The sequence below is a fragment of the Daktulosphaira vitifoliae genome, unplaced genomic scaffold, assembly GCF_025091365.1.
Source record: "Daktulosphaira vitifoliae isolate Bord-2020 unplaced genomic scaffold, ASM2509136v1 Scaffold_1, whole genome shotgun sequence".
Taxonomy (NCBI): domain Eukaryota; kingdom Metazoa; phylum Arthropoda; class Insecta; order Hemiptera; family Phylloxeridae; genus Daktulosphaira; species Daktulosphaira vitifoliae.
The window spans coordinates 88,471,427-88,498,350 of NW_026099572.1; the positions used below are offsets into that span (position 1 = coordinate 88,471,427).

Consider the following 26,924-nt stretch of genomic DNA (forward strand, 5'->3'; position numbering starts at 1 on the left):
ATGTAAATGCACCTCTGTTCACATCGAACATAAGATTCTTAACACTATTTCACCAATTTTCATAGTTATAGCATAGATTAAACACACAATATGTATTTACCTTACCGATAATTCTTTATATAATAACTTTGATAATTAACTAATCAAATTTTTTTTATTTATTCGAATATTTTTCTAACTACTTGAATGCTACTACGTTAGAAAAATTAATTAATACCTTGGTAATTATCATCGTTTATACTACAAACTGTACGCATTTAAGTTTTTGCTGGTTTCCAGGGTGTTTCAAAAAACAAATTTGAATTATACATGTTTTAATTCAAAAGGTAATTTTACTTTTATAACATATAATGAAAATTAATTTCAACAACTTTTTCTAAATAATTATATTTTATGAAGTATAATATTTAATAACTTTAAATTCAGAATTTAGAATGCTATAAAAACAAATTTGATAAAATAAAATAAAATAAAGTTATTCACGACCCCACAGAAAATTATGTATTGTTAATTTCCAGCTACATGTCCTGATTTACCAAAATTTTCTTTGGATTTCTTCCCAATATTACTTGAACCAACATCATTTAATCTCGTGTTGTGATTTTTTAATTGATCACTGGCTTGATATTGTTGTTGCTGTGGTGCATATTGTAAAACAGGAGAATTTTGTTGCTTAGAATCCTGTTTTTCTTGTTGATTAACATAATGATTTTGCATTTGTTCTTGAGGTGGATGATTAATTTGTTGTTGTGGTATATTATTGTACTGTAGTGCTGGATGAGGTTTTAAGTATTGTTGAGATTGATGGTTCATGTATTGGGATTGATGAGAATTTGAATTAATTTGATAACCCTGATTTAATGAAGAATTAAGCACTTCCTGAAAAATTATGTTCAAATATATTTAAATTATAGTTAATAATTATTTTAAATGAAGTTAGAAATAATAAAGTATACTCTTATAACTCATTGATTTAACTAATTCTAATTCATATGCAAAAATTGAACAGTCACACTCAAGTTTAATTCAAGTAAATAGAACGACTTTTATTCATTTCCAAATACACACTGGGAACATCAAGTTAGATACTAATAATAATTAAAATGATGAGATTTAAAATTAATTATTTCGTTTGAATACATGTTTAAGTAGGGACAAAGGAAGATCAAGTGTTCACTAAAAATTAAATAGTATTAAAGTAAATCAGTAATTTTTGTACGGAGCTCATTGTTAGAGTTAGATCCTTGATATGTGTCTATGCCAGGAGCCAAGTTAGAGGTTCATATATATTACTTTGGGTAGGTACATAAGGTGCCTCCATTACACCCATCATTGATAACTGTACTCGTGGCATTATTGATATTAAAGAACATTATTACTTTTATTATTCTCATGAACCCTATTACTCATACCCCAAGAGATATTATTATTATTAAAAAAACCCAGAACAGGGGGGTCGCGGCACAGTGGTGACGTGGCATAGTTGGATCAAGTATAATGATATCTGACAGTGATTAAAATCACTATAAAAAAAAAACGCTTCGATGCAAATCTTTAGATAGTGTTTAATTTTAAAAAATTGGTGGATTATTCCAAAAGCTACATGATCTGCTAGATCCTTATTAATATCCTGATTAAGATAAAGTATGTCGAATGAAAAAGGAATTATTAAAAAATAGTATTTCCCATAAAAAAATTATATTGATCAATACACTTTTCGAGAAGTTATAGCATTATAAAGTTAAAAATATAAAAAAGAATTTTTTTACAAAAATCGTATTTTTTTTATTAAGTTTAATGTCTGTTTTCACCATGAAGATAAAATAAAATCCGAAATTTTTTTTTTTCATAATAAAGTACATTACATTAGCTTTAATTTAAGATATATATAAAAGTGTCAGACCTTCCGGAACATTTTCAAAAGTTAATTTTTTGTAAAAAAGTTGTCATTTTAAATCCCCCCCTGTTGGCAGGTTAAGTGTCAGATTTACAAAAAAAATACACCAAATGATAGATAAAGACATCAAGCATCTATAAAAAAAAAAAAATTATATTGATATGTTCATTTTTGAAAAAGTTACGGCAGTTTTTAGTAAAAAAAATTGAAAAAATTTCATATGTTAAAAGTAATAATTTCTAACCTACTTTTTTTCGTCCTTTAAAGTGAAAGTATATCATAAAAAAAAAAATTAATTTATTACCATAACTTTTAGCTCAACTTGCAAGTTTGAAATTGACATCAATAAATAGAAAAAATGAAATTGTTAAGATTAATATGCATTCAGCAAATTTTATAATTACTATCTACAGTAAATTTATCAGAAAAGCTCTATTTTATTTTTTTGCATTTTTATCGTATTAGATCACTTAAATATAAATCATAGTAATCATATATAATAAACTTTTGGTGTTTAAAATGATTCTACAATTAAAATATACAGAATTGAATTAATTTTAATAATTTACTTTAACTAAAAAAACCAAAAAAAAAGTTGTTAAAAAAATCTACTCAATTGAGCGTATTATACAATTTGATTATAATTGTAAAAATCGATTGTTAAATTCAGGTGAAACTAAAATTCATTTTTTTTTTTTAGATTTGTGTTTTATATAGCAACATGTTACCAAAATATTTGGAATATTATAGACTGTTAGTAACACACACAAATAGAGTTAAAAACTTATTAAATTACAAATTAAAATTATTTACTTTCGCAGTTGAATACTTTTATCATATCAATTCTAATTCGATAAAAATATTAGAAAGGAATCATTTTAATTGTTTATATGGATAAAGCAGTTTATGGTTCTTTTTATTTGATTAAGGGATTTTTTTTCAATTTTTGAGGGAAATATTTTGGAAAAATAAATCGCATCCACAAAAAAAAAATACATAGTAAAATATTAACATAAATAAGAAATTTCTTCTCATGCGGGGAGACTACAGTGATGGGATTCTTGATATTTATTGAAGTAGATGAATCTAAATGAGATCAAAATCAAATGATTTGAAAATTTTTCCAACTTAAAAAAATGCAAAATATTAATTTGCCACAGGCGGATTTAAACCTAGCACCCTAACCATTAAATACACAAGTGTTACTGATTCGGCAACAATTCGTCGCTTTCGCCAATTAATAAAATTGGCAATTTATGCTAATTCAAATTTTAAAGTTACTTTTTCGATTTTAAAAAATAGGAGAAAAGATGTCAGGACAATTTTTTTTTTTGAACTTATAGTATTTATTATAAGCTTTCATTTGACATATATTTACAGGACGCAGTATTTCCGGAACATTTTCAAAAGTTAAGTTGAAAAAGTTCTACTTTTTATACGTATTTTTCAATTTTGAATGTCACCTGTATAAAAGAAAATTTTCCAATTTAAATAAAAAGTATGTTAAATGAAAGAGGTATATATAATGTATTTAGAAAAAAAAATTGTGTTGATACATACATTATTCAAAAAGTTATGGCATGTTAAAGTTAAACATTTTAAATCGAAAATTTTAACAAAAAAATACCATTTTTTAACTACGGCAGCCATTTGCATGCAGAAGAAAAAGTGTCGGGACTATTTTTTTTTTCATTTTATAGTACATGACATAAGCTTTTATTTGGTACATGTTTAAAGGACGCAGTATTTCCGGAACATTTCCAAAAGTTAATTAGAAAAGGCTACTTTTTGTAAAAAAGTTGCTATTTTAAATCCCCCCTGTGAGCAAGTTAAGTGTTAGATTTTCATAAAAATGATATCAAATGAAAGGAAAATAATGGTTTCAATCAAAAAAAAAAAATTAAGTTGTTTTGTTAATTTTTAAAAAAGTTATGGTATTTTTAAGAAAAAAAAGTGAAAAAAATGACAAAATTTACAGATTTGAAAAATTGTAATTTTTTTGGAAATTTCCCCCATTTATGAGGAACGAGAGAAATTTTTTTCAATTTTTAAGGGTAATGTCTTCAACATGATACGATTTGTGATCTTTTGACACATTGTTTATCAAAATTGGTCCAGTGAGAGCTGAGAAAAAGTGGCAACAGACACAAAAATAAAACACATCGTGGTAAAATTAATAATATATAAAATATATTAATTAAATGTTTTTGTATTCATAAATATCATACATTTTTTCTAATTGATGGAATATTTGAAAAGGCAAATATGTAAATACCAATAACATTTTTGCAGCTCATTCACAGATTATCTTATGTTAATAACTAATTAATTAATATTTTGAAAAAAAAAAAGTATTAGAGAAATCTAATTTCATTTTTCTTCTTCCTAAAAAATATTTTCATATAAATGCATTTTATTTAATTTTCAGAGGCTTTCTAAAATCTTTCCATGAGATGATTACAAAATAGGTACTAAATTAATACTGCCCCAAGGTGATGAAACCTTTAATATGCCACTGACTTTTAGGTAAATTGAATAATAAGTTTAACTGAAGAAACCGATTACACTTATTTAACTTAACATACCCATGTCAAAATTTCTTAAAATAAAATATATTTAAACTTAATATGCAATGTATAAGTAGTCTTATAAAACACTAGAATTGAAAAGTGACACAATATAAGATTTTAATGTTAATATTAATTTACTGTTTAATATTAATTAGAAATAAATTCATTATTTAAAAAGGAATATTTATCAAAATTCATTAAATTTATTTATACTATAGTTAAAATAATTATTTGAGTTCAAAGTTTTGAATATAAATAATACAATCAATTACTTACTGTGTGATGCTGATAATATTCAGGATAATAATTAGGAATCTAAATTAAATCAAACAAAATAAATATAGTTTAGTTTTGAACTAAAATTGTATACATATTTCTAAAAAATTTCCTTTTAAATCATTATTTTAGAAGATGTAATATTTTTAATATTAATTAAAAAAAATAAAAATATAAAGTAAATAGATAAGATATATGAAATAGATAATTGAGAATAGATGAAGTAGAGAATTAAATAAGAATGTTAAGGTGATTGAGTAGTTTGTTAAACAAGAAATTAAGAAATAAATATTTAAGAAATAGTATGGGAGTGACCTAAATAAAAACAAAATATGAGAAAATCAATTGGAGAAGTTGAGAGTCTGAAAGTTGAAAGATAATGAATTTAGTTAATTATGATTTATGGTAAAAAAAAAATTGACAAAAATATTATGCAATAAAAAGTAATTACACCTTGCCTTACTTAAAGTCTATATTTTAATAACCACTAAAAAATGTTCAAATATCCTAATAATTTGTTCAAAATTTATTAATTTTAAGATAAATTCTTTACAAGATTCAAAATTTTAAATATAATGTTTTTACTAACATGTCCACTTTGTATCATCTGATCTATTTGCTGTTGTTCAAACTTTTTTAGCTCTTCATTTGTGTAAATTTCATTTTGATCAATGGTTTTCCATCCTTCATCTTTTTCAAAGTTTGGTTGTTCAGACATGCGCTTAAATTCATCCCAACTTATAAGTCTGTCTTTATTTGAATCCATTTCATTAAATACATGTTCACGCATACGTTCCATCTCTTCTGCTTTCTCCATTAAATCTACATTGTTCATGCCTTGTTCATATAGTTTGTTCAGCTCTCTTAAGAATAATGTTTTTACTTCTTCTTCATCCCAAAAATGATTACCATCAATGTCTATAGAAAAAAAATGATAATTTGATTGGGTTTATTATGTTATTAAAAATAAATATGCTATACAATGGCCTTGAACTAAACAAAATTGTTATTCTACAACTTAAATCCTTCTTTTTATTTATTAATTTTTTTTTTTTATGTATAAATGGTTTATTATTTTATATAACCTACCATAGATTTTTTTTTAATATTTTCCTCCTATTTAGAGGATAATACTCATTATAATTAAAAAGTACTCATTTTTTTATAGATAATTAAATTATTTATTATTACAAACCATGTAAGGCAAAGAATGCTTTTGGGTTGAATGCTTCTCCTTCCATTTCATCTTGTTTTTCCCATACTTCTTCAAGTTGTTTTTTACTACCAGGATGATGAATCTTAAATGATTAATTTAAAAATGAACTTATGTTGCTAAAACTTAGAACTAAAACTTATGTTGCTTAAACTTTTAAACATAAGAATAACATAAACCACCAAGTAAATTAAAGAGGGCACTTTCTTAAGAGTAACATTCAATTTATTTTCTCTGTCAATCTATCAATTGGCATACAGTTTTCTTAATTTTATCAAGAACGATTAAAATTCATTAAATTGATGATGATGTCTCTCATTTTGGGTTTTCGTGAAAATTTTAATGTTATTGTAGCATATTCCAGAATAGAACATATTTAATTTGCTTTTAAGTTTGAAATCAATTTTGAAACAATATCATGAAAAACCTTATGTCTAAGTATACTAATGATTAAAAAAATAATACTTTTAGCTAAATCCATATTTTAAGGTATAAATAAAAATAATCTTGAGAAACAGATGTTATCATTTTTTGATATCAAATTACTTGTTGAGTATTAAAACTTGTTTAAATATTAATTAACAATTTAATTTAACCTGCATAGAACATAATTGAATAAAAGAAATTAATCCAGAGAACCTAAACCCTCAACAGCCAAATTTTACATGAATCTAAGTACATCATAGCAGCTTTTAAACTTATATCCAATTAATTGTCTTTTAATACAATAAAAAATTTAAATAGATGGAAACAGTAAAGAATATTTTTATTTAAATTTTTTTCAAAATTATGAAGTGATGAAAAAATAAAGATCAAAAATATTTTGTTCTAACCATTAGTCAATGATATCTTCAAAGACTTATTTAAGAGATATACATCAGTATATACATAGTGGATGGAGGAAGCAATATTAAAATTATAACTTCGAAATTACAGTTAACATTTAAGTTTTATGAATTTAAATAAACTCAGGGCAATATTTATTATGGTCTTAAATTCGTCTACTAAAAAAAAAAATCTTACATCAGTTCTTAGAACTTTATTTATCTTAATATGAACTTTAAATATGAAGCAATAAATTATAATAAAATTTTAATATTATTTTATTAAAGATTCTTACAGGATTTGTTTTATGCTTAACTTCTTTTTGAATATCTGATTCTTTTTCTTTCAATAAAAATTTCTCACGTTCAATATCATTCATTTGCTTTAACTTTTGATCACGCTCAAAATGTTTTTGCATTTCATAATCTTTAAATATTTGTTTCCGTTTTTCATCAGCTTCGGCTAAGTCTTGAGCAACCTAAAATTTTTGAAAGAATATTATTTAAAGTATAAAAAATGTTTGTCTTTTTATGAATTATTATAAAATAATATGATAATATAGAAGGTAAAATTTTTTTGATGTAATAACCATAAATAATGTTTTTATCACACTGATAGAAAAATGCTACTCAAAAGATGATATACTTTTAAAAAGTATAAGTATAAAAAATAAAATATAATTTTTATCAAATATGTTGAGCCTATTAAACATAAATGTACCTTAAGTGTTTTAATACAAAAATTATAATAATTTTTAAAAATAGTATCAATCATATAATAAATTTTCTACATAATCGAGTATTGTATGTTATATTGTACATTGGCTAGTATAAATTTAATAAAAAAAAAAAATGATTTAAAATAAAATATTAAATTTTCTTTTAAATATAATTTCATAAAAAAAAATATAAAATTTCACAAAAATTGGGAGTTTAACAAGTAGATTTTATTCACAGAAAATTAAAAATTAGTTAAATTCTAATTATAAAAATATGTGGTTGTTAACAATTTTTGAACCAGTATTTTAGAAGTTACTAACATTTTAACAAGTGATGGCTGGAGTAAAAATATTCACTTTCAATTTAAATATCAGAAAAAAGAATCAAACAAGTTGTAGACCAAATATTTAGTATTTATCAGTGCACAAAAAAATAAATGATAAAAAGTTTTTATCTTGTGGTTAAATGGACATTCTAAGTCCAATTTGACAATGCGGATAAGTGTTATCGGAAAGAAACAAAATAATAATTATGATATAACATTCACCGATGGTACAATGACCACCAATTCAGTAGTCAGATTCCTTTTTATTAGGAATAATGTCATTAACAATTCAAGATAATTAATAATAATAATTAACATAAAATTTACAGTATTAATGATTATTTACTGAATATTAGTGTAATATACTTTCTCTAATAGTTAAATAATAAATATCAAAATATAAAATGGTTTACTAAAGCCTAATATTATAAACCTTAAAAAGATATATAGTTTATATCATGAATATCAATTAAATGGTATACCAAGAAAACTGTATGAAAATATATTTCATAAGTTGACACTATTATTAAAAAAAAAACGGTAGGACAGTGGGATCGAGGCACAGTGTGGATGAGGCATAAATAATATCTGACAGTGATTAAAATCACTGTCACAAGAAACACTTCGATACAAATCTGTAGATATTGTTTAATTCTAAGAAATTGGCGGATGATTACAAAAGCAACATCAACTCTTATTTCTTCAATTATATCATGATTAGTAGTTCTTTGATTTTAAAATATAATATATGAATAAATACTAATTATAGTTATTAAATTTAGTATGAAATTGATATTCAATAATTTAATATTGTAATTTATACAGAGAAATTATAAAAATAATAAAGAAGTTATATTTTGCTTTACTTTTACGTGTATAATAATTTAAAGGGCTTAATGTAATATTTTTCAATAAAAACTGTTTGTTACTATAAATAAATGTACTGGACTACAAAGAACTTTCATCAGAAGCAAAAATATACTTTTCTAAATCAACTTTTCGCATTGTTTTCAAATCTGCAATTAGACTTTTTCTATCACTTCTAATTTTTTATATTATTACTAATTACATATAAAATAATAATTAAAAGAAAAAAAAATTTGTTTTCAAATTATTACTGATTTTGATTTTTAATATGTTAAAAATAATCAGTTCAAATTTTCATTTTTAACATATTTTTTTGGTTCTTTAATGTTGATGAAAAATTTTTGATAAAATTTTGTGAAAGTTTATTGTAAAAAAAATTGAATATGTTACCATAACTTTTGACTCAATTGGCAAGTTTGAAATTGACATCATTAAATAGAAAATTTTATGAGAATTAAAAAAATTGTATCGTTAAGATTAATATGCAGTTAGGAAGTTTTATAATTACTATTTACAGTATATTTATCAGAAAAACACATTTTTTTTTCATTTTTATCGTAATAGAACACTTAAATAGAAATCATAGTAATCATTTCTAATTCACTTTTGGTATTTAAAAAGATTCTACAATTGAAATATCCAGAACTGAATTAATTTTAATGATTTACTTTAACTAAAAAAAAAAGAAGTTATCATTTTGAATCCCTCTTGTGGGCAGATAAAGTTTTAGATTTATAAAAAAAAACCAAATGATAAGTAAAGACATGCATCTATATAAAAAAAAAATTATACTTATTTGGTCATTTTTGATAAAGTTTAACAGTTAACAAAGTTATAAGTTTTATACACTGTACTACAAGGAACTTTCATCAGGAACAAAAATATAATATTCTAAATCAACATTTCTCCATGTGTTTCAAATGTGCAATTAGACTATTTCTATCACTTTTAAGTTTTAATATTATTAAATAATAATATTTACATATAAAAAAAAATAATTAAGAACAAAAAAAATTGTTTTAAATTAATACTGATTTTGATTATTAATATTTTAAAAATAAAGAAAATGACATATTTAACCTATTTTTTTAATCATTTTAAGTTGAATGTTTATAATAAAAAAAAATAATTTATTTTACCATAACTTTTAGCTCAATTGGCAAGTTTGAAATTTACATCATTAAATAGAAAATTTTATGAGAATTAAAAAAATTGTATCGTTAAGATTAATATGCAGTTAGGAAGTTTTATAATTACTATTTATTGTAAATTTATCAGAAAAGCAAAATATTTTTTTCATTTTTATCGTAATAGAACACTTAAATAGAAATCATAGTAATCATTTCTAATTAGCTTTTGGTATTTAAAAAGATTCTACAATTGAAATATTCAGAACTTAATTAATTTTGATAATTTACTTTAACTAAATGAACCAATCAAAACAAAGTTGTTAAAAAGATTTACTCAATTGAGCGTATTATAAAATTTGATTATAATTGTAAAAATCCATTTTTAATTCAGGAGAAACTAACAATCAATTCGATGCGAAGCTGGGAAGGTATTGGTTTTACTATGATGTGTTTTTAACTTCGATGCGAAGCTGAGAAGATATTGGTTTTACTATGATACGTTTTCTTTTGTGTCTGTTACCACTTTTTCTCAGCTCTCACCGAACTGATTTCTTTCAACGATACGTCAAAAGATCACAAATCGTATCTAGTCGAAGACATTACCCTTCAAAATTGAAAAAATTTCCCTCGTTCCCCGTAAATGGGGGAAACGTCCAAAAAAATTACAAATTTAAAAATCGCTAATTTTCGAAATTTTTTCAATTTTTTTTACTAAAAACTGCTCTAACTTTTTCAAAAATGAACATATCAATATAATTTTTTTTTATATAGATGCTTGATGTCTTTACTTATCATTTGGTATATTTTTTTTGTAAATCTGACACTTAACCTGCCCACAGGGGGGGATTTAAAATGACAACTTTTTCACAAAAAATTAACTTTTTCAACTTAACTTTTGAAAATGTTCCGGAAGGTCTGACACTTTTATATATATCTTAAATTAAAGCTAATGTAATATACTTTAATTTTAAAAAAAAAAATTTGACCTCTGGACTTGTCTTCACGGCGAAAATGGCTACCGAATGCTATTTTCGTGTGAAAATTCTCGATTTTATTTTTTATATTATATTTAACTTTATAATGCTATAACTTATTGAAAAGTGTATGGATCCACACAATTTTTTTTATGAGAAATAATATTTTTTAATAAACCCTTTTTCATTCGACATATTTTGTCTTAATCGAGATATTAATAAGGAACCATCAGATCAAGAAGCTTTTGGAATAAAACACCAATTTTTTTTAAGTTAAACACTATCTAAAGATTTGCATCGAAGCGTTTATTTTTGATAGAGATTTTAATCACTGTCAGATATCATTATACTTGATCCAACTATACCACGGCACCACTGTGCCCAGACCTTACTGTGCTGGGTTTTTTTTTTTGTCTGTTACAACTTTTTCTCAGCTCTCACCGAACGGATTTCTTTCAACGATACGTAAAAAGATCACAAATCGTATCTAATCGAAGACATTACCTTCAAAAATTGAAAAAATTTCCCTCGTTCACCATAAATAGGGGAAACCTCCAAAAATATTACAAATTTAAAATTCGCTAATTTTCGAAATTTTTTTTACTAAAAACTACCGTAACTTTTTCAAAAATAAACATATCAATATAATTTTTTTTTTATAGATGCTTGATGTCTTTACCTATCATTTAGTAAATTTTTTTTATATATCTAACCCTTTTAATTGCCTATAGTGGAGATTAAAAATGACAACTTTTTCACAAAGCATTAACTTTTTCAACTTAACTTTTGAAAATGTTCCAGAAGGTCTGACACTTTTATATATATCTTAAATTAAAGCTAATGTAATGTACTTTATTATGAAAAATAAAAAAATCGATCTCTGGACTTGTCTTCGTGGTGAAAATGGCTACCGAATGCTATTTTTGTGTGAAATTTCTTATTAAAAATTGTATGGATCAACACAATTTTTTTATGAGAAATAATATTTTTTAATAATCCCTTTTTCATTCGACATACTTTATCTTAATCAGGATATTAATAAGGAACTAGCAGATCATGTAGCTTTTGGAATAATACATCAATTTTTTTTTAATTAAACACTATCTAAAGATTTCCATCGAAGCGTTTTATTTTGATAATGATTTTAATCAATGTCAGATATCATTATACTTGATCCAACTATGCCACATCACCACTGTGCCGCGACCCGTCTGTGCTGGGTTTTTTTTAGAAATTATTTATATAGCAACATGTTAAAAAAAAAATTGGAATACTATAGTCTAGTAGTAGCACACACAAATAGAGTAAAAAAATTATTAAATTACAAAGTAAAATTATTTAATTTTGTAGTTGAAACCTATTATATCAAATTATCTTGTCAAACTTGATTCGTCAATAAATACTTTGAAAACATTAGAAATGAATGATTTTAATTGTCTATATGGGATATAACTGTTTAATTGATACATTAGAATTTTTTCTCAATTTTTGAGGGTAATATCTTCAACTAGATACGAATGACTACAATTCGTATCTATTTGACGTATAAAAAAATATAATCATTCGGTTATTTTTAAAAAAGTTATGGCAATTTTAAGTAAAAAAAAAAAAAAACCCAGCACAGGGGGGTTCAAAAGTTATGTTGAAAAAGTAAATTTTTTGTGAAAAAGTTGTCTATTTAAATCCCCCCCTGTGGGTAGATAAAGGGTCAAATNTTGTCTATTTAAATCCCCCCCTGTGGGTAGATAAAGGGTCAAATTTACAAAAAAAATATATCAAATGATAGGTAAAAACATCAAGCATCTATAAAAAAAAAAACGGTAGCACAGTGGGGTCGAGGCACAGTGTGGACGAGGCATAGATGGGACAAGTATAGATGATATCTGACAGTGATTAAAATCACTATCATAAGAAACGCTTCGATGCAAATCTGTAGATAGTGTTTCCTTTAGAGAAATTGGTGAAATATTTTAAAAGCAACATGAACTCTTATTTCTTTAATTATATCCTGATTAGTAGTTCTTTGATTTTAAAATATAATATATGAATAAATACTAATTATAGTTTTTAAATTTAGTATGAAATTGTGAGGCCAGCTATGATGTATGGTTAATAGTGTTGGGCGGTTGATAAGAAAGTAGAGCAGAGAATAAGTGTAGCAGAGATGAGAATGCTTAGTTGGATGAGTGGAGTGACTAGAGAAGATAGGATAAGGAACGAGCATATAAGAGGAAGTATAGGTGTTGCGTCAATCGTGGATAAGATGACAGAAAATAGACTTAGATTGTTTAGTCATGGTATGAGGAAAGAAGAATCGAAAGCTGTAAGAACAGTTATAGAAATGAATGTTGAAGGAAGAAGAGATAGAGGAAGACCAAAAAAGAGATGGAGGGATGCTATTGAATGCGATTTGAGGACAGCTGATGTGAGCGTAGAAGATGTGGGAGATCGTGTCAAGTGGAATCTTAGGATAAGGGTGCCCGACCCCAAGTAGTTGGGATTAAGGCAAAGAAAAAGAAAAATATTACCAGATATTCCGGTGGCAATTGACATAATATGATTGTTATTTCGGAATGTACAATTTAGCGTTTAGTTGGGTTTAAATAATATAGCGTCAAATCAATTACCTACTCTATCGGTTGTATCTCAATATACACTACACTTTAATGATACAATAAATAAATAAACTCACACATACACACATATGCATTTATAACATTGTGTCTAATGTAAGTATAACATGATAAAAAGTAACCGTAAAATGAAAAAAATGGAATATAAATTTTATTACTCATATTAAATGTAATGTAACTCGAAAAATATTTGTTTAAATGAAAAAATATAAGATTATATTTTTATTTATAATTGTCTTTTAAACAACTTTTGTGCGAAACTTTTTTTTGTAAGTTAAATATTTTTTTTTGAGAAAATTAAGAAAGCTCATATTTTTGAACTTTTGCGAGGATTTAAAAAAAAAGCTCAATTCCAATCTTGAGGACTATTAGTATGTCATTATACATATTTTAATTCAACTTTTAAAAAAACAAAATTTTTTCCGCAATTTTTCCTTTGTTGACTGGCCTAGATGTCAATTTTAAACTTGTAATTGAGCTAAAAGTTATGGTAATATATTCAATTTATTTTACTATAAACTTTCATAAATCTTTATCAAAAATTTTTCATCAACTTTAAAGAACCAAAAAAATAGGTTAAAATTGAAAATTTGGACTGATTATTTTTAACATATTAAAAATCAAATCAGTAATAATTTGAAAACAAATTTTTTTTTCTTTTAATTATTATTTTATATATATAATTAGTAATAATATAAAAAATTAGAAGTGATAGAAATAGTCTACTTGCAGATTTGAAAACAACGCGAAAAGTTGATTTAGAAAAGTATATTTTTGCTTCTGATGAAAGTTCCTTGTAGTCCAGTGCATTTTTTTATAGTAACAAACAGTTTTTATTGAAAATTATTGTATCAAGCCCTTTAAATTTTTATACACGTAAAAGTAAAGCAAAATATAACTTCTTTATTATTTTTATAATTTCTCCGTTTAAATTACAATATTAAATATCAATTTCATACTAAATTTAATAATTATAATTAGTATATATTCAAATATTATATTTTAAAATCAAAGAACTACTAATCATGATATAATTAAAGAAATAAGAGTTGATGTTGCTTTTGGAATAATCCACCAATTGCCTAATTAAAACAAAAAAAAAAAAAGTTTGTTGGGAATTTTTTCTGCTATTCTGCAAAATTACTCCTTCGTTGACTAGAATGAATCATTAAATAGAAAATTTTATGAGAATTAAAACAATGTTATTTTTAAGATTAATATGCAGTCAGAAAGTTTTATAATTATTATTTATTGTAAATTTATCAGAAAAACTCATTATTTTTTGCATTTTTATCGTAATAGAACACTTAAATAGAAATCATAGTAATCATTTCTAAGTAATTTTTGATATTTAAAAAGATTCTACTATTGAAATATCCAGAACTGAATTAATTTTAATGATTTACTTTAACTAAAAAAAAAAAAGTTAATATTTTGAATCCCTCTTGTGGGCAGGTAAAGGGTTAGATTTATAAAAAAAACCAAATGATAGATAAAGACATGCATCTAAATAAAAAAAAATATACTGATTTGGTCATTTTTGATAAAGTTATAACAATTAACAAAGTTATAAGTTTTATACACTGGACTACAAGGAACTTCCATCAGAAACAAAAATATACTATTCTAAATCAACTTTTCGCGATGTTTTAAAATGTGCAATTAGACTTTTTCTATAACTTCTAAGTTTTAATATTATTAAAAAATAGTTTTTACATATAAAAAAAAATAATTAAGAACAAAAAAAATTGTTTTAAATTAATACTGATTTGATATAATATTTAATATTAATTTGATTATTAATAAGTTAAAAATAAGGAAAATGACATATTTAACCAATTTTGTTAATCGTTTAAAGTTGATTGTTGTAAATGTTTATAAAAAAAAAAAAAAATTTATTTTACCATAACTTTTAGCTCAATTGGTAAGTTTGACATTGACATAATTAAATAGAAAATTTTATGACAATTAAAAAAATTGTATCGTTAAGATCAATATGCAGTCAGAAAGTTTTATAATTACTATTTATTGTAAATTTATCAGAAAAGCTCAATATTTTTTTGCATTTTTATGGTAATAGATAACTTAAATAGAAGTAATAGTAATAATTTCCTAGGAACTTTTGTTGTTTGTTGAAAAGATTCTATAATTGAAATATTGAGAACTTAATTAATTTTAATGATTTACTTTAACTAAATGTACCAATCAAAACAAAGTTGTTAAAAAGATTTACTCAATTGAGTTTATTATAAAATTTGATTATATTTGTAAAAATCAATTGTTAATTCAGGAGAAAAAACAATCATTTTTTTTAGAAATGATTTATATAGCAACACGTTAGAAAAAAATTTGAATATTATAGTCTAATAGTAGCACACACAAACAGAGTAATAAAATTATTAAATTACAAAGTAAAATGATTTAATTTTGTAGTTGAAACCTATCATATCAAACTTCATTCGTTAATAAATATTTTGAAAACATTAGAAATTAATGATTTTAATTGTCTTTATGGAGACGATGTAATAACTAACTGTTTAATTGATAAATTAGAATTTTTTTTTCAATTTTTGAGAGTAATATCTTCAACTAGATACGAATTGTAGTAATTTGACGTATTGTTGAAAAAAGTAGGTCAAGTTAGAGCAGAGAAAATAAATGATAGTCACAAAAAAATATCTTCTCGGCTTTGCATCGAAGCGAAAACTTAAAATATAGTAAAATAATTTTAATACGAATAAGAAATTTCTTCTTGCAAGGGGCGACTAAAGTGATGGGATCCTTGATCTTTATTGAAGTTATTGAATCTAAATGTGATAAAAATCAAACGAGTTAAAATTTATACTAACTTAAAAAGAATTAAGAAAAAATGCAAAAAATTCATTGCCATATGCGGGTTGGAACCTCGTACCCCAAGCGTGTAAAACATAAATTTTACCAACTCGGCAACCGTACGTTGCTTCCGGCGGTTGAAAAATTGGCTATTTAAGCTAGTTCAAATTTCAAAGTTATTTTTCTCGACTTAAAAGAAACAAACATATTTAAATAAGTTTAACTATCTATACTATATCAATTTTAATTTATATAATATTTATGAAAATCTGTACTCCCCTTGTCAGGTATTTTAAAATAAAATAAAATACAAAACCCAGAATTTTAACACAAAAATAGCATATTTTTGCATACGGTAGTCATTTTTACCATGAAGACAAATCCAGAGGTCAAATTTTTTTTTTTCACATTAAAGTATATTACATAAGCTTTAATTTAAGATATATTTAAAAGTGTCAGTATTTCCGGAATACTTTCAAAAATTAAATTGAAAATATCGTAGTAACAATACGCATGTTTAAAGTTTTGACCCCCCTTGTTAAAGGGGTATGATCCGATTTACAAAAAAAGCGTGCCAGATGAAAGGGGTATATAAATATTTATTATAAAAAAATAATAATATTGATCCATACATTTTTCCAAAAGTTATATAAAATATAAATTAAATAATATAACATATAAAATCGAGATTTTTTTCACGGAAATCGTACGTTTTTCTTTAACTTTGATGTCCGTTTTCACCACGAAGACAAGTCCAGAGGTCAAATTTTTTTTTTTCAAATTAAAGTATATTACATAAGCTTTAATTTAAGATATATATAAAAGTGTCAGTCTTTCCGGAACATTTTCAAAAGTTAAGTTGAAAAAGTTCTACTTTCTATACGCATTTTAAAAGGTTTGCACCCCCCCTGTATAAAGGGAAATGGTCCGATTTTAAAAAAAAGTATGTCGAATGAAAGAAGTATATATAAAGTATTTATCATTAAAGAATAAAGTTGATTCATGCATTTTTTAAAAAGTTATAGCAACATAATGTTAAAAAATGTAAAATATAATATCAAGAATTTTTTCACAAAAATAGCATATTTTTGCATACGGTAGTCATTTTCACCATGAAGACAAGTCCAGAGGTCAAATTTTTTTTTTTCAAATTAAAGTATATTACATTAGCTTTAATTTAAGGTATATATAAAATTGTCAGTCTTTCCGGAACATTTTCAAAAGTTAAGTTGAAAAAGTTAATTTTTTGTAAAAAAGTTACCATTTTGAAACCCCATCCTTTGGGCTGTTAAAGGGTCAAATGTTCACAAAAATATATAAAATGATAGGTAATTATCTAAGGTATCTATAAAAAAAAAAATTATATTGATTCGGTCATTTTTAAAAAAGTTATGGCAATTTTAAGTAAAAAAAATTGAAAAAATATCGAAAATTAGCGATTTTTAAATTTGTAATTTTTTGGGGGATTTCCCCCGTTTACGGGGAACGAGGGAATTTTTTTCAATTTTTGAGGGTAATGTCTTCGACTAGATACGATTTGTGATCTTTTGACATATTGTTCATCAAAATCGGTCCAGCGAGAGCTGAGATTGAGCGTTCACAGACACAAAAAAATAAAAAAACACATCATAGTAAAATTAATACCTTCTCAGCTTCGCATCGAAGCTAAAATTATATTGATATGTTTATTTTTAAANATTATATTGATATGTTCATTTTTGAAAAAGTTAGAGCATTATTAAGTTAAAAATATAAAAAAAAATTATTTTACAAAAATCGTAATTTTTTATTAAGTTTAATGTCTGTTTTCACCATGAAGATAAAATAAAGTCTGAAATTTTTTTTTACCATTATAAAGTATATTACATAAGCTTTAATTTAAGATATATATAAAAGTGTCAGACCTTCCGGAACATTTTCAAAAGTTAAGTTGAAAAAGTTAATTTTTTGTGAAAAAGTTGTCATTTTAAATCCCTCCCTGTGGGCAGAAAAAAGGTCAAATTTACAAAAAAAATATACCAAATAATAGGTAAAGACATCAAGCATCTATAAAAAAAAAAATTATATTGATATGTTCATTTTTGAAAAAGTTACGGCAGATTTTAGTAAAAAAAATTGAAAAAAATGTCGAAAATTAGCGATTTTTAAATTTATAATTTTTTAAGGGATTTCTACCGTTTACGGGGAACGAGGAATTTTTTTTCAAATTTTGATGGTAATGTCTTCGAATAGATACGATTTGTGATCTTTTGACATATTTTTCATCAAAATCGGTCCAGCGAGAGCTGAGATTGAGCGTATACAGACACAAAAAATAAATTAATTAATTAAAAAAAAACACATAGTATAATTAATACCTTTTTAGCTTCGCATCGAAGCTAAAAAAGATTGACATGTGTCACAAATGTGAAATACTTTTACTGAAAATTAAATTTAAAGAGTTTTAATATTGTATTTTATTTATTATCAGTGGAGAAGCTGATAGTAAGTAACCATTGCTTATTTAATTGTTTTGTTATTACATGGTTTGAAAGTAAGAAAATGATTGTCTAATATTAAACATGGTTGTTTTCAATTGAGCAATAAAACTATTGTACTTCTTTACATTGTACTTTGTAATGATTTAGAAACAAAGTTTGTAAACATTTTTATTTTATTTTATTAATGTTTAGGTAGAGTTAAAACTTACATTGAGATTCTGTAACAAAATATAGAGGCTATAAAATAAAAAAAAAGTTTTTTAGTCATTATATTTTATGATTATTATATTTAATTATTTAAAATATCAAAACGAAAAAAAAGGTATTAATATTATTATATTAGGATTAGCGCTTACAATACAATTTAGAATTTATAGTAGGGTAATTAATTACTTGAATCAAAGTCGTATTTATGATGGCCTAAAAGGGCTTGGAGTCACCTTCCCCAAAATTTTTATTCAAATTTAGGTATAAATTGAAAAGTAATAAGCAAAAAATAGTCATCAAAATATAAATTTTTCTTGTTAGCTATCGAGAAAAAATTCCTGTATGAACAGATACAAAGAAAATGCTTATATTTACACACAAAAATATTTTAGATTGTTCTTAGTATATTTTAAAATACAAATGAACATAAAATAATCATAATTACCAACATAATAGAAAAAAAATTTTAATCGACAATATTTATAGATTTTGCTCTTTAAGATTTGAGATTTACCCCTAAGAATTTTTAGTGGGGCTATTGTCCCTCCATGCTACTCACCAAATATGACCTGTAGTATAGATCTCTCTAATTGACATATCTACTAGGACCAATGTTACAAAACTTTAATCAGCTGTATTTAATATAAAATATAAATCGATAGTGACTAAAAAAATTAAGGTCACCGTAAACCTATTTATGATTAATAGTTTCTTATTAAGTAAGCTTATCAAAACATTTAACAACTTACTTGTTTTATTAGTTTAACTAAATCATTTTTTTCAAAACTATGTGGATTTTGATGATCAATGTGACCTGGTTCATTTTGAAAATCATTGTAAGCTCTTTTAGCCATATTTCGTAATCTATTAAGTTCTTGTCGTTTTAATTCATCAAGTTTTGAACGAACATGATGTTTCACATAATCTAGTTCATCAGCAATCTTGCCAGTCTGTTAAATAAGTAATATACATGATTAATTAAATTATATTACCTGTTATTTATTTAGTTTTACTAAAAATTTAATATTAAAAGAAAATAAAAACTTCCCACATAACATTTTATTATGTCAAAGATTTAAAAACTTTGAATAAACATTTATTTAAGGTTGAAACAGCATTTTAAAAACTATACAATAACTAATCATTGATATTGATAAATAATTTAATAATTAAAAGCTTTTGTATGGGCCGAAAGTGAAATACTTCATCTAATCACCACACTTCTTTAACAATGGTTGCCTTCTTGGTATATCACTTCAAGGACTGACAAACCTGTTAATGTGTAACACGGTAAAAAAATTGCTGTTAGTGGGAAGGATCATCCGGGCAAAACCATCTATGTAGTGCTCAATTGTGTAAGTGTATATATATGTACAGTGTGTGCCTTTAAACTAAATAAATAACTCAAGTAGAATATGATAATAATCTATACGGTCTCAAAAGCTCTAATTTTAAACATAATTTTTTTACCCTTATATCAGCTTCATTGGTTCTTTCAAGTTTTTTTCTAAAATCTTCATCTTTCTCTAATGTTTCAACAACTTCACGTAAATAACGATTGTATTCAATACCTAAATCATCCTGAAAAATTATGATTTAAATGTCAATAGAACTATCAGCCAAATATCATTTACACATAATAGTAAATGAGATATTTAGGTTGACAAATACAAATATCTTAAGAATCAAGAGTTTTTTTTCATCATAAAATAATTTTCCTCTGCATCGATAAATGCCAAAGAACTCATCAAACAGATTTGTTCAATACATTGCTTAAAAATTCAAATACCGTTAATAATATCCAGAGGGAAGGACTACAACTCCAAACGCCTTCTGATTGTGCTACTGTATATATATATACAGGGTTTAAACATATTTTTTTGTTTTTATTTATTTATAAACAACACATTAGGTCTAAGTAAAATTGAAAAATATTTTTTCTTACAAAACTGATATGATTTTAAACACACAAAATAATATAAAATGAAAAGTCTTAATCTATAAAAGAATTATATTACACACATATAGTTTATAATACCACAAATTATAATTTAATAATTATAAAAAGGTAAGTAGCTGATAATATTATGTTTACTTAGACATACAGGAATGTGTGAATTATAGATGTATAAAGCTTATAAGTCATAGTATGAAGATTTGGGAAAACGTAATAGACAAAAGAATAAGAGAAGAACCAGTTCCCTTTTTGCCCTGAAAGTCAGCGATGGAGTTAGTTTTTGTGTAAGACAACTAATAGAAAAGTATATAAGTATAAGGAAAAGCAGTATGGTATTTAAAGATTTAGAGAAAGCGTATGATAGAGTACCGAGAAAGATTTTAAAGTGGGCATTAATAAAAAAAGAAGTCCCGAAAAGGTACATTAATATAATAGAAAATATGTATAACTTGTACTATAGGATAACTTGTACCAGAAAAAAATTGTGGGCGGAGTAACAAAATATTTTAAGGTAAGAGTAAGAGTACACCAAGGTTCTGCATTAAGCTCTTACTTATTTTCTAAAAGGATGGATTAAATTACTAGAGAAATACAAGGAAAGTTACTGTAGTGTATATTGTTCTTTTACGATATAGTGTTAATAGGAAAAAATAAATCAAAGGCTAGAAGTAAGGAGATCAGCTCTTGAAGGAAAGGGATTAAAAATTTAATAGTTTTATTCGGGAATTTTTTAATATAAAAAAAAAATGCTACCAAAAAATAATTATTAAAACAGTCGTAAAAATAAAAAAAAAAAAATTCAATAAGCGAAAATTTATTATTTATTTCTCACCCCATTTTTATAGTTTCGAGATTTTATTGAAGGGTTTTTGAAATACGCACTATATTTGGTGGTAATAATGGTGGGAGATGTTATATCAACGGGTTAGATTATGACGGGTATGTGGGGCATACCAGATTAAAATATGAATTTAAATTTAAATTTCGATTCAACTGTTATAATTAAATCGAAAAAAAATTATAAGATATAAAAGAATATTTATTTATTTTTTGTTACAATTGTAAAATGTATTCATTAAGATAAAATAGATAAATGTTTTTAATTTATTTTATTTTATTGATGGAAAAACTATTATCACTTAATTACTAAAAACAAAAATGTTTATTATTATTATTTCATTAAAAAATAATATCGGAAAGTTAAATAAAAAAGGTTCAAAAACCTTATCATGTGGAAAAAATACATAGATAGCAACATATTTATATATATCTAAGATAATTAAGAATTATTTTCAAAATAAACAAATATCATGTCATTGTATGCAATACTAAAGAAAAATATCTTACTTATTTTTCCAGAACACCATTAATACATATTATGTATTAAATTAAAAATACAAAATAAGATATGCAGTATTTGATTAATGTGAATCCAGCAAAATAGAAAGATTCAATTAAAAATAATATAATTCATTTAATTCTATAAATTATTTAAACATATTCAATAAGTTACAAGGTAAATTTCAACTTTATTAACGATAATAACTATCTAAAAAATAAAATATACAAGCGTTATACCAGTGTATTTCCATTGGAAGGTTCTTGGTTAAGTTTTTGCTTTTGTTGTTGTTCTTCTTCCATAAGAAGGTTAAATTCTTGATCTGATAATCGATTACTTGATTTTGTGTTTTTAACATATGAACGTGGAGGACAAACACAATTATCAACCCACAATAATAGTGTGAAATACAAGTATAAATAAGTAGAAGCCATCTTGTTACCTAGCATACAAAAATTTACATTGAAATAAGTACAAATAGATTAAAATATGTCAAATGAGGTTTTTTTATAAAAGACAATATCTTAAAGGCTTGGGATAAAAAAAAATCTTATTATATAATAGAACAAGGAAAAAAACGCTTTTCAGAAAAAATTACTTAGCGTACTGGGATTTTCAAATTTTTTTTTTTTCAACGAAAACACTCGTTCACAAGACTCCGGGAAAATTATTGGCGAAGGTCGGAAAATTTTTGACGCTCACCCGCGAGCGTTTTAAAATTTCGACAGTTTTCGAGAAAAACACTAGCTGACGCCAGCGTTTTACGACTTAAAGTTTGAAATTTTCATCAGACCCGCCCAATAACATTCTTGAGATATGATGAAAAAATCAATTCAATCCGTTCATTTTTCACCCTTTTACGATCTTTTTTTCACGCACCCAAGACGCCAGGGCGCGGCGCCCGAAATTCTTGTGACACAAAATCGTTTTCATGTCGTAAAACGATTTTTTTACGATTCGCAATCATACCATGGGCGTTCTGTACGTGCCGAGGAAGCGCCAAAAATCCGAAAATCCGAGATCCCACCAAAACTCTGGCCGCTACGAACGTTTGAAATTCATCAAATTTTAACGAAAAATAACGATTTTTCTGTATGCCAATAACACATGTACGCGTCCTATTATATCTTATTATATAATAGAACAAGGAAAAAAACGCTTTTCTGGAAAAATTACATTTTTTTTTCCACGCGCGTGGTTTTAATATGCGCATTGACTCATTTTTGCGCATACGTTTATTATGAACCTTAATTATATGGTGTAATATGTATTTTTATTAGGACACTATTTTGCATTTGCACATAGCACTATATTTTATCAAGGAATATTATATATTATGTATAAATTTCAAGACGGTTATAATTATATAAGTTTGTACTTTCATTATCAGAACAGTACATTTCACTCAAATATTAAATGTTTGATAAATTATTTGCTTATTTATATTCATTTATTTATAATAACATAAATTATTTGGCAAATAAATTTTACTATTGTCTCGGTGTTCATGGTCAACAAAATAAAGGAAATTTTGTTCTTGTTTTTCACTATTTTTGTCAATAGGATATAATTTTTTCCTTGTTCGAATGTTAGTTATCTCACTTGCGTAATGATCTTTTCTATTAAGTCTCTTATAATTTCGCATCCTTCAGTTTCTGGATGTAATCCTCCAATTACAACACGCATTTTTTTTTCTGTTAACTGATATATGTGATACTCAATTTTATATTTTTTAAGTACTTTTAAAGTATACCTGAACTGGTGTTCGACAACTATCATATTTTTAATATCAGTAATAGTATTATAGCAATAGTTTTTAAATGTTGCTCATATTGAACCGATTGGTTTAAACTTCTCGGGTTAAACTTGAAATTAAGTCTTTCATATTTTTTTACACCACAGGGACTTATTGACGATGGTTTATACATTTTTGTCATCAATTTCAATACATTTTTTTCATCTATTTATTGAGTACTAAATAATGAAGCATCTGTACTACAATCCAGTTTACTGTTTATGATATTTTTATTATTACGTTCTCTACTTACATGCTGATTAACTGGTTGAATTTTCAATGATTCAATACTCACTTGGCGCTCTACAACCATTTTTCTTAATGATTTATTTTCACTTTTTAATTAAGTCAAAATACTGTGATAAATTACAATTTGGTTAGGCCGAGTAATTATATTTTGAAAAAAAATGTGAAACATGCGTGTCACTCGTTCAATATTTAAATCACAACTGCGAAATAATAGTATTATACATTTATTTATTTGATGGGTTACATTAATATGAAACTCTTTTCCATTATTAAATATAAAGTTCAGAGAAGGGGCAAATTTAATTTATTTGTTAATTAATCTTAATTTTTTTGAAAATTTTGTGGGAAATACTGTAACAATGTTTATTTTTGATTCATATAAAAAATTTTTTCAGCTGTCTCATTATTAATTTATAAAGATTTTAATATAATTACACAATTTAATAAATTCGAAAAATAGAAGGATATAAAACTGATTAATATATATATATGATATCTGTGATACAAAATTAAATGGAAATAGATTGTTATATTGATAAAAAATGGTGAATCTTTTAACATTAACCTTTTTATATCTCTTAAAATAATAATTATGTTAAGAAAATTGTTTTGTATATTTGAAATTTTAGAAAATAAAATACTTATTTTAAAATAACCTTAAAACTGGGTCAAAAATATTTTTCAAATTCACCAATGATTAACCTGGGTTGTCTTTCAACTTGAAGTTTTTCTTACAACAAATTTTAATGGGTCAATAACAATTTAAAGACATTTTACAATAGAGTATGTGTAATATATGAGCTTATAATATAGATATATATGAGCATAGTATATATACACTAGTATGGGTTTCACTAACCAACGCTATATACCCTCTTTATGTATTAAAATACACAAAACTCAATGAATCATTTTTTTATGACCATCCTTTAATCTACGTTCACATTAGCTGTCCTCAAATCACATTCAATAGTATCCCTCCATTTCTATTTTGGTCTTCCTGTACCTCTTCTTCCTTTAACATTCTTTTCTATAACTGTTCTTACAGCTTCCGATTCACCTCTCGTCATAACATGACCAAATCATCTATGTTTATTTTCTCTCATCATACCTATGATTGACGCTACACCTATACACCCTCATATGTGTTCGTACCTTATCCTATCTTCTCTAGTCACTCCAATCATCCATCTAAGTATTCTCATCTCTGCTACACTCATTCTCTGCTCTACTTTCTTATCAACCGCCCAACACTCTGAAACATACATCATAGCTGGCCTTATTACGATCTTGTAAAATTTACCTTTCAGCCTCATTGGAATTATTTTATTGCATAAGACGCCAGACGCTTCTCTCCACTTCAACCACCTGCACTTAATTCTGTTTCTTACATCCTCGTCAATACCACCACTCTTTTGCACAACTGACCCTAAATACTTAAAACTCTCCACCTCTCCAATCACGTCCTCACTATTGTCACTGACCTCCTCATTTCTCCTACCTCGTGTTTTCCGTTATCAAACTCGCACTCTATATACTGTCTTACTTCTATTTATTCTTAAACCCTTTTCTTCAAGAGCTGATCTCCACACCTCTAGCCTTTGGTTAATTTCCTCCCTATTTTTTTCTATTAACACTATATCGTCAGCAAACAACATGCACCACGGCACCACTCCTTGTATTTCTCTAGTAATTTCATCCATCACTATAGAGAATAAGTAAGGGCTTAAAGCAGAACCTTGGTGCACTCCTACTCTTACTCAAAAACCTTTTGATACTCCTCCTACCCTTATTACCCTGGTACAAGTGCCATCATACATATCTTCTATTATATTAATGTACCTATTCATCATTTTGGTGTACAATTATTAATGGTACAAATTTAAAAAAAAAAATGATGTAGAGCAACTAGTTTATTAGATAAAATAAAACTTATCAAAAAACTGAATCCAACCATAATCATTTCAGTTTTGATCTCCTCCTCTCACCTAGGTATAAAAATATTAATAACATTCATAGCACTCATCCAAAAGTTGTTATCGACCTGTCATTGTTTTAATTATATCATTGTTTAATAAATAAACTAGTTAAATGTGTATGTCACCAATTAAAGTTTTAATAGATAGATACTCTCATAAGGTATAAGGAATAAATTAAAAATGTAGATAAAAACTGATAAAGAAATATATAAAAATAAATAATACCAAGTATAATTTATAGAGTGTCTAACATTTAAAGAATCATTCTATACATAATGTAAATAAAAAAAGGAAATGAAGAATTTTTTTAATATTATCCATTTACACAATCTGATAAGAATAGAATTTAGACAACACAACCAATAATAATTAATAAATATGAATAGTAAAATTTTAAATTTAGGATTTTTGAGTTATATATACTACAATATTTATTGCTATTACTTACTCGCTAATTTGTTCATAATTTGTTCCAAGTTTTAGAAAATATTCTTTTACTTTGTTATAAAATGAAATATAACTAAGCACTACTAAAAATAAGTTATACAACAATCATAATTTATTTATTCAACAACTTTACATATGCCATGGAAGTCTCTTACAAGAATTCTATTATGATTAATTATTTTAATGAGATAAGTTGATAAAATTAGTATT

General features: G+C 24.9%; 1 protein-coding gene across 2 annotated transcripts; it reads right to left on the minus strand.

Annotated features, from left to right (window-relative positions):
- Positions 1-326: 326 nt before the first annotated feature.
- LOC126894187 (nucleobindin-2-like) lies at positions 327-26,899 on the minus strand. Of its 2 annotated transcripts, XM_050665012.1 has the most exons (9): positions 26,716-26,896; positions 22,484-22,686; positions 20,419-20,529; positions 19,698-19,898; positions 7,077-7,259; positions 5,939-6,041; positions 5,333-5,661; positions 4,744-4,782; positions 327-879 (listed from the first exon to the last, which is right to left on the minus strand). In XM_050665012.1, exons 1-9 carry the CDS (start codon positions 26,729-26,731, stop codon positions 508-510), a joined length of 1,557 nt encoding a protein of 518 aa, XP_050520969.1. In that variant the 5' UTR covers positions 26,732-26,896; the 3' UTR covers positions 327-507. The 2 variants fall into 2 exon arrangements, with proteins under 2 accessions (XP_050520969.1, XP_050520970.1); XM_050665013.1 differs by lacking the exon at positions 4,744-4,782 and having other exon boundaries at positions 26,716-26,899.
- Between the last annotated feature and the right edge of the window lie 25 nt (positions 26,900-26,924).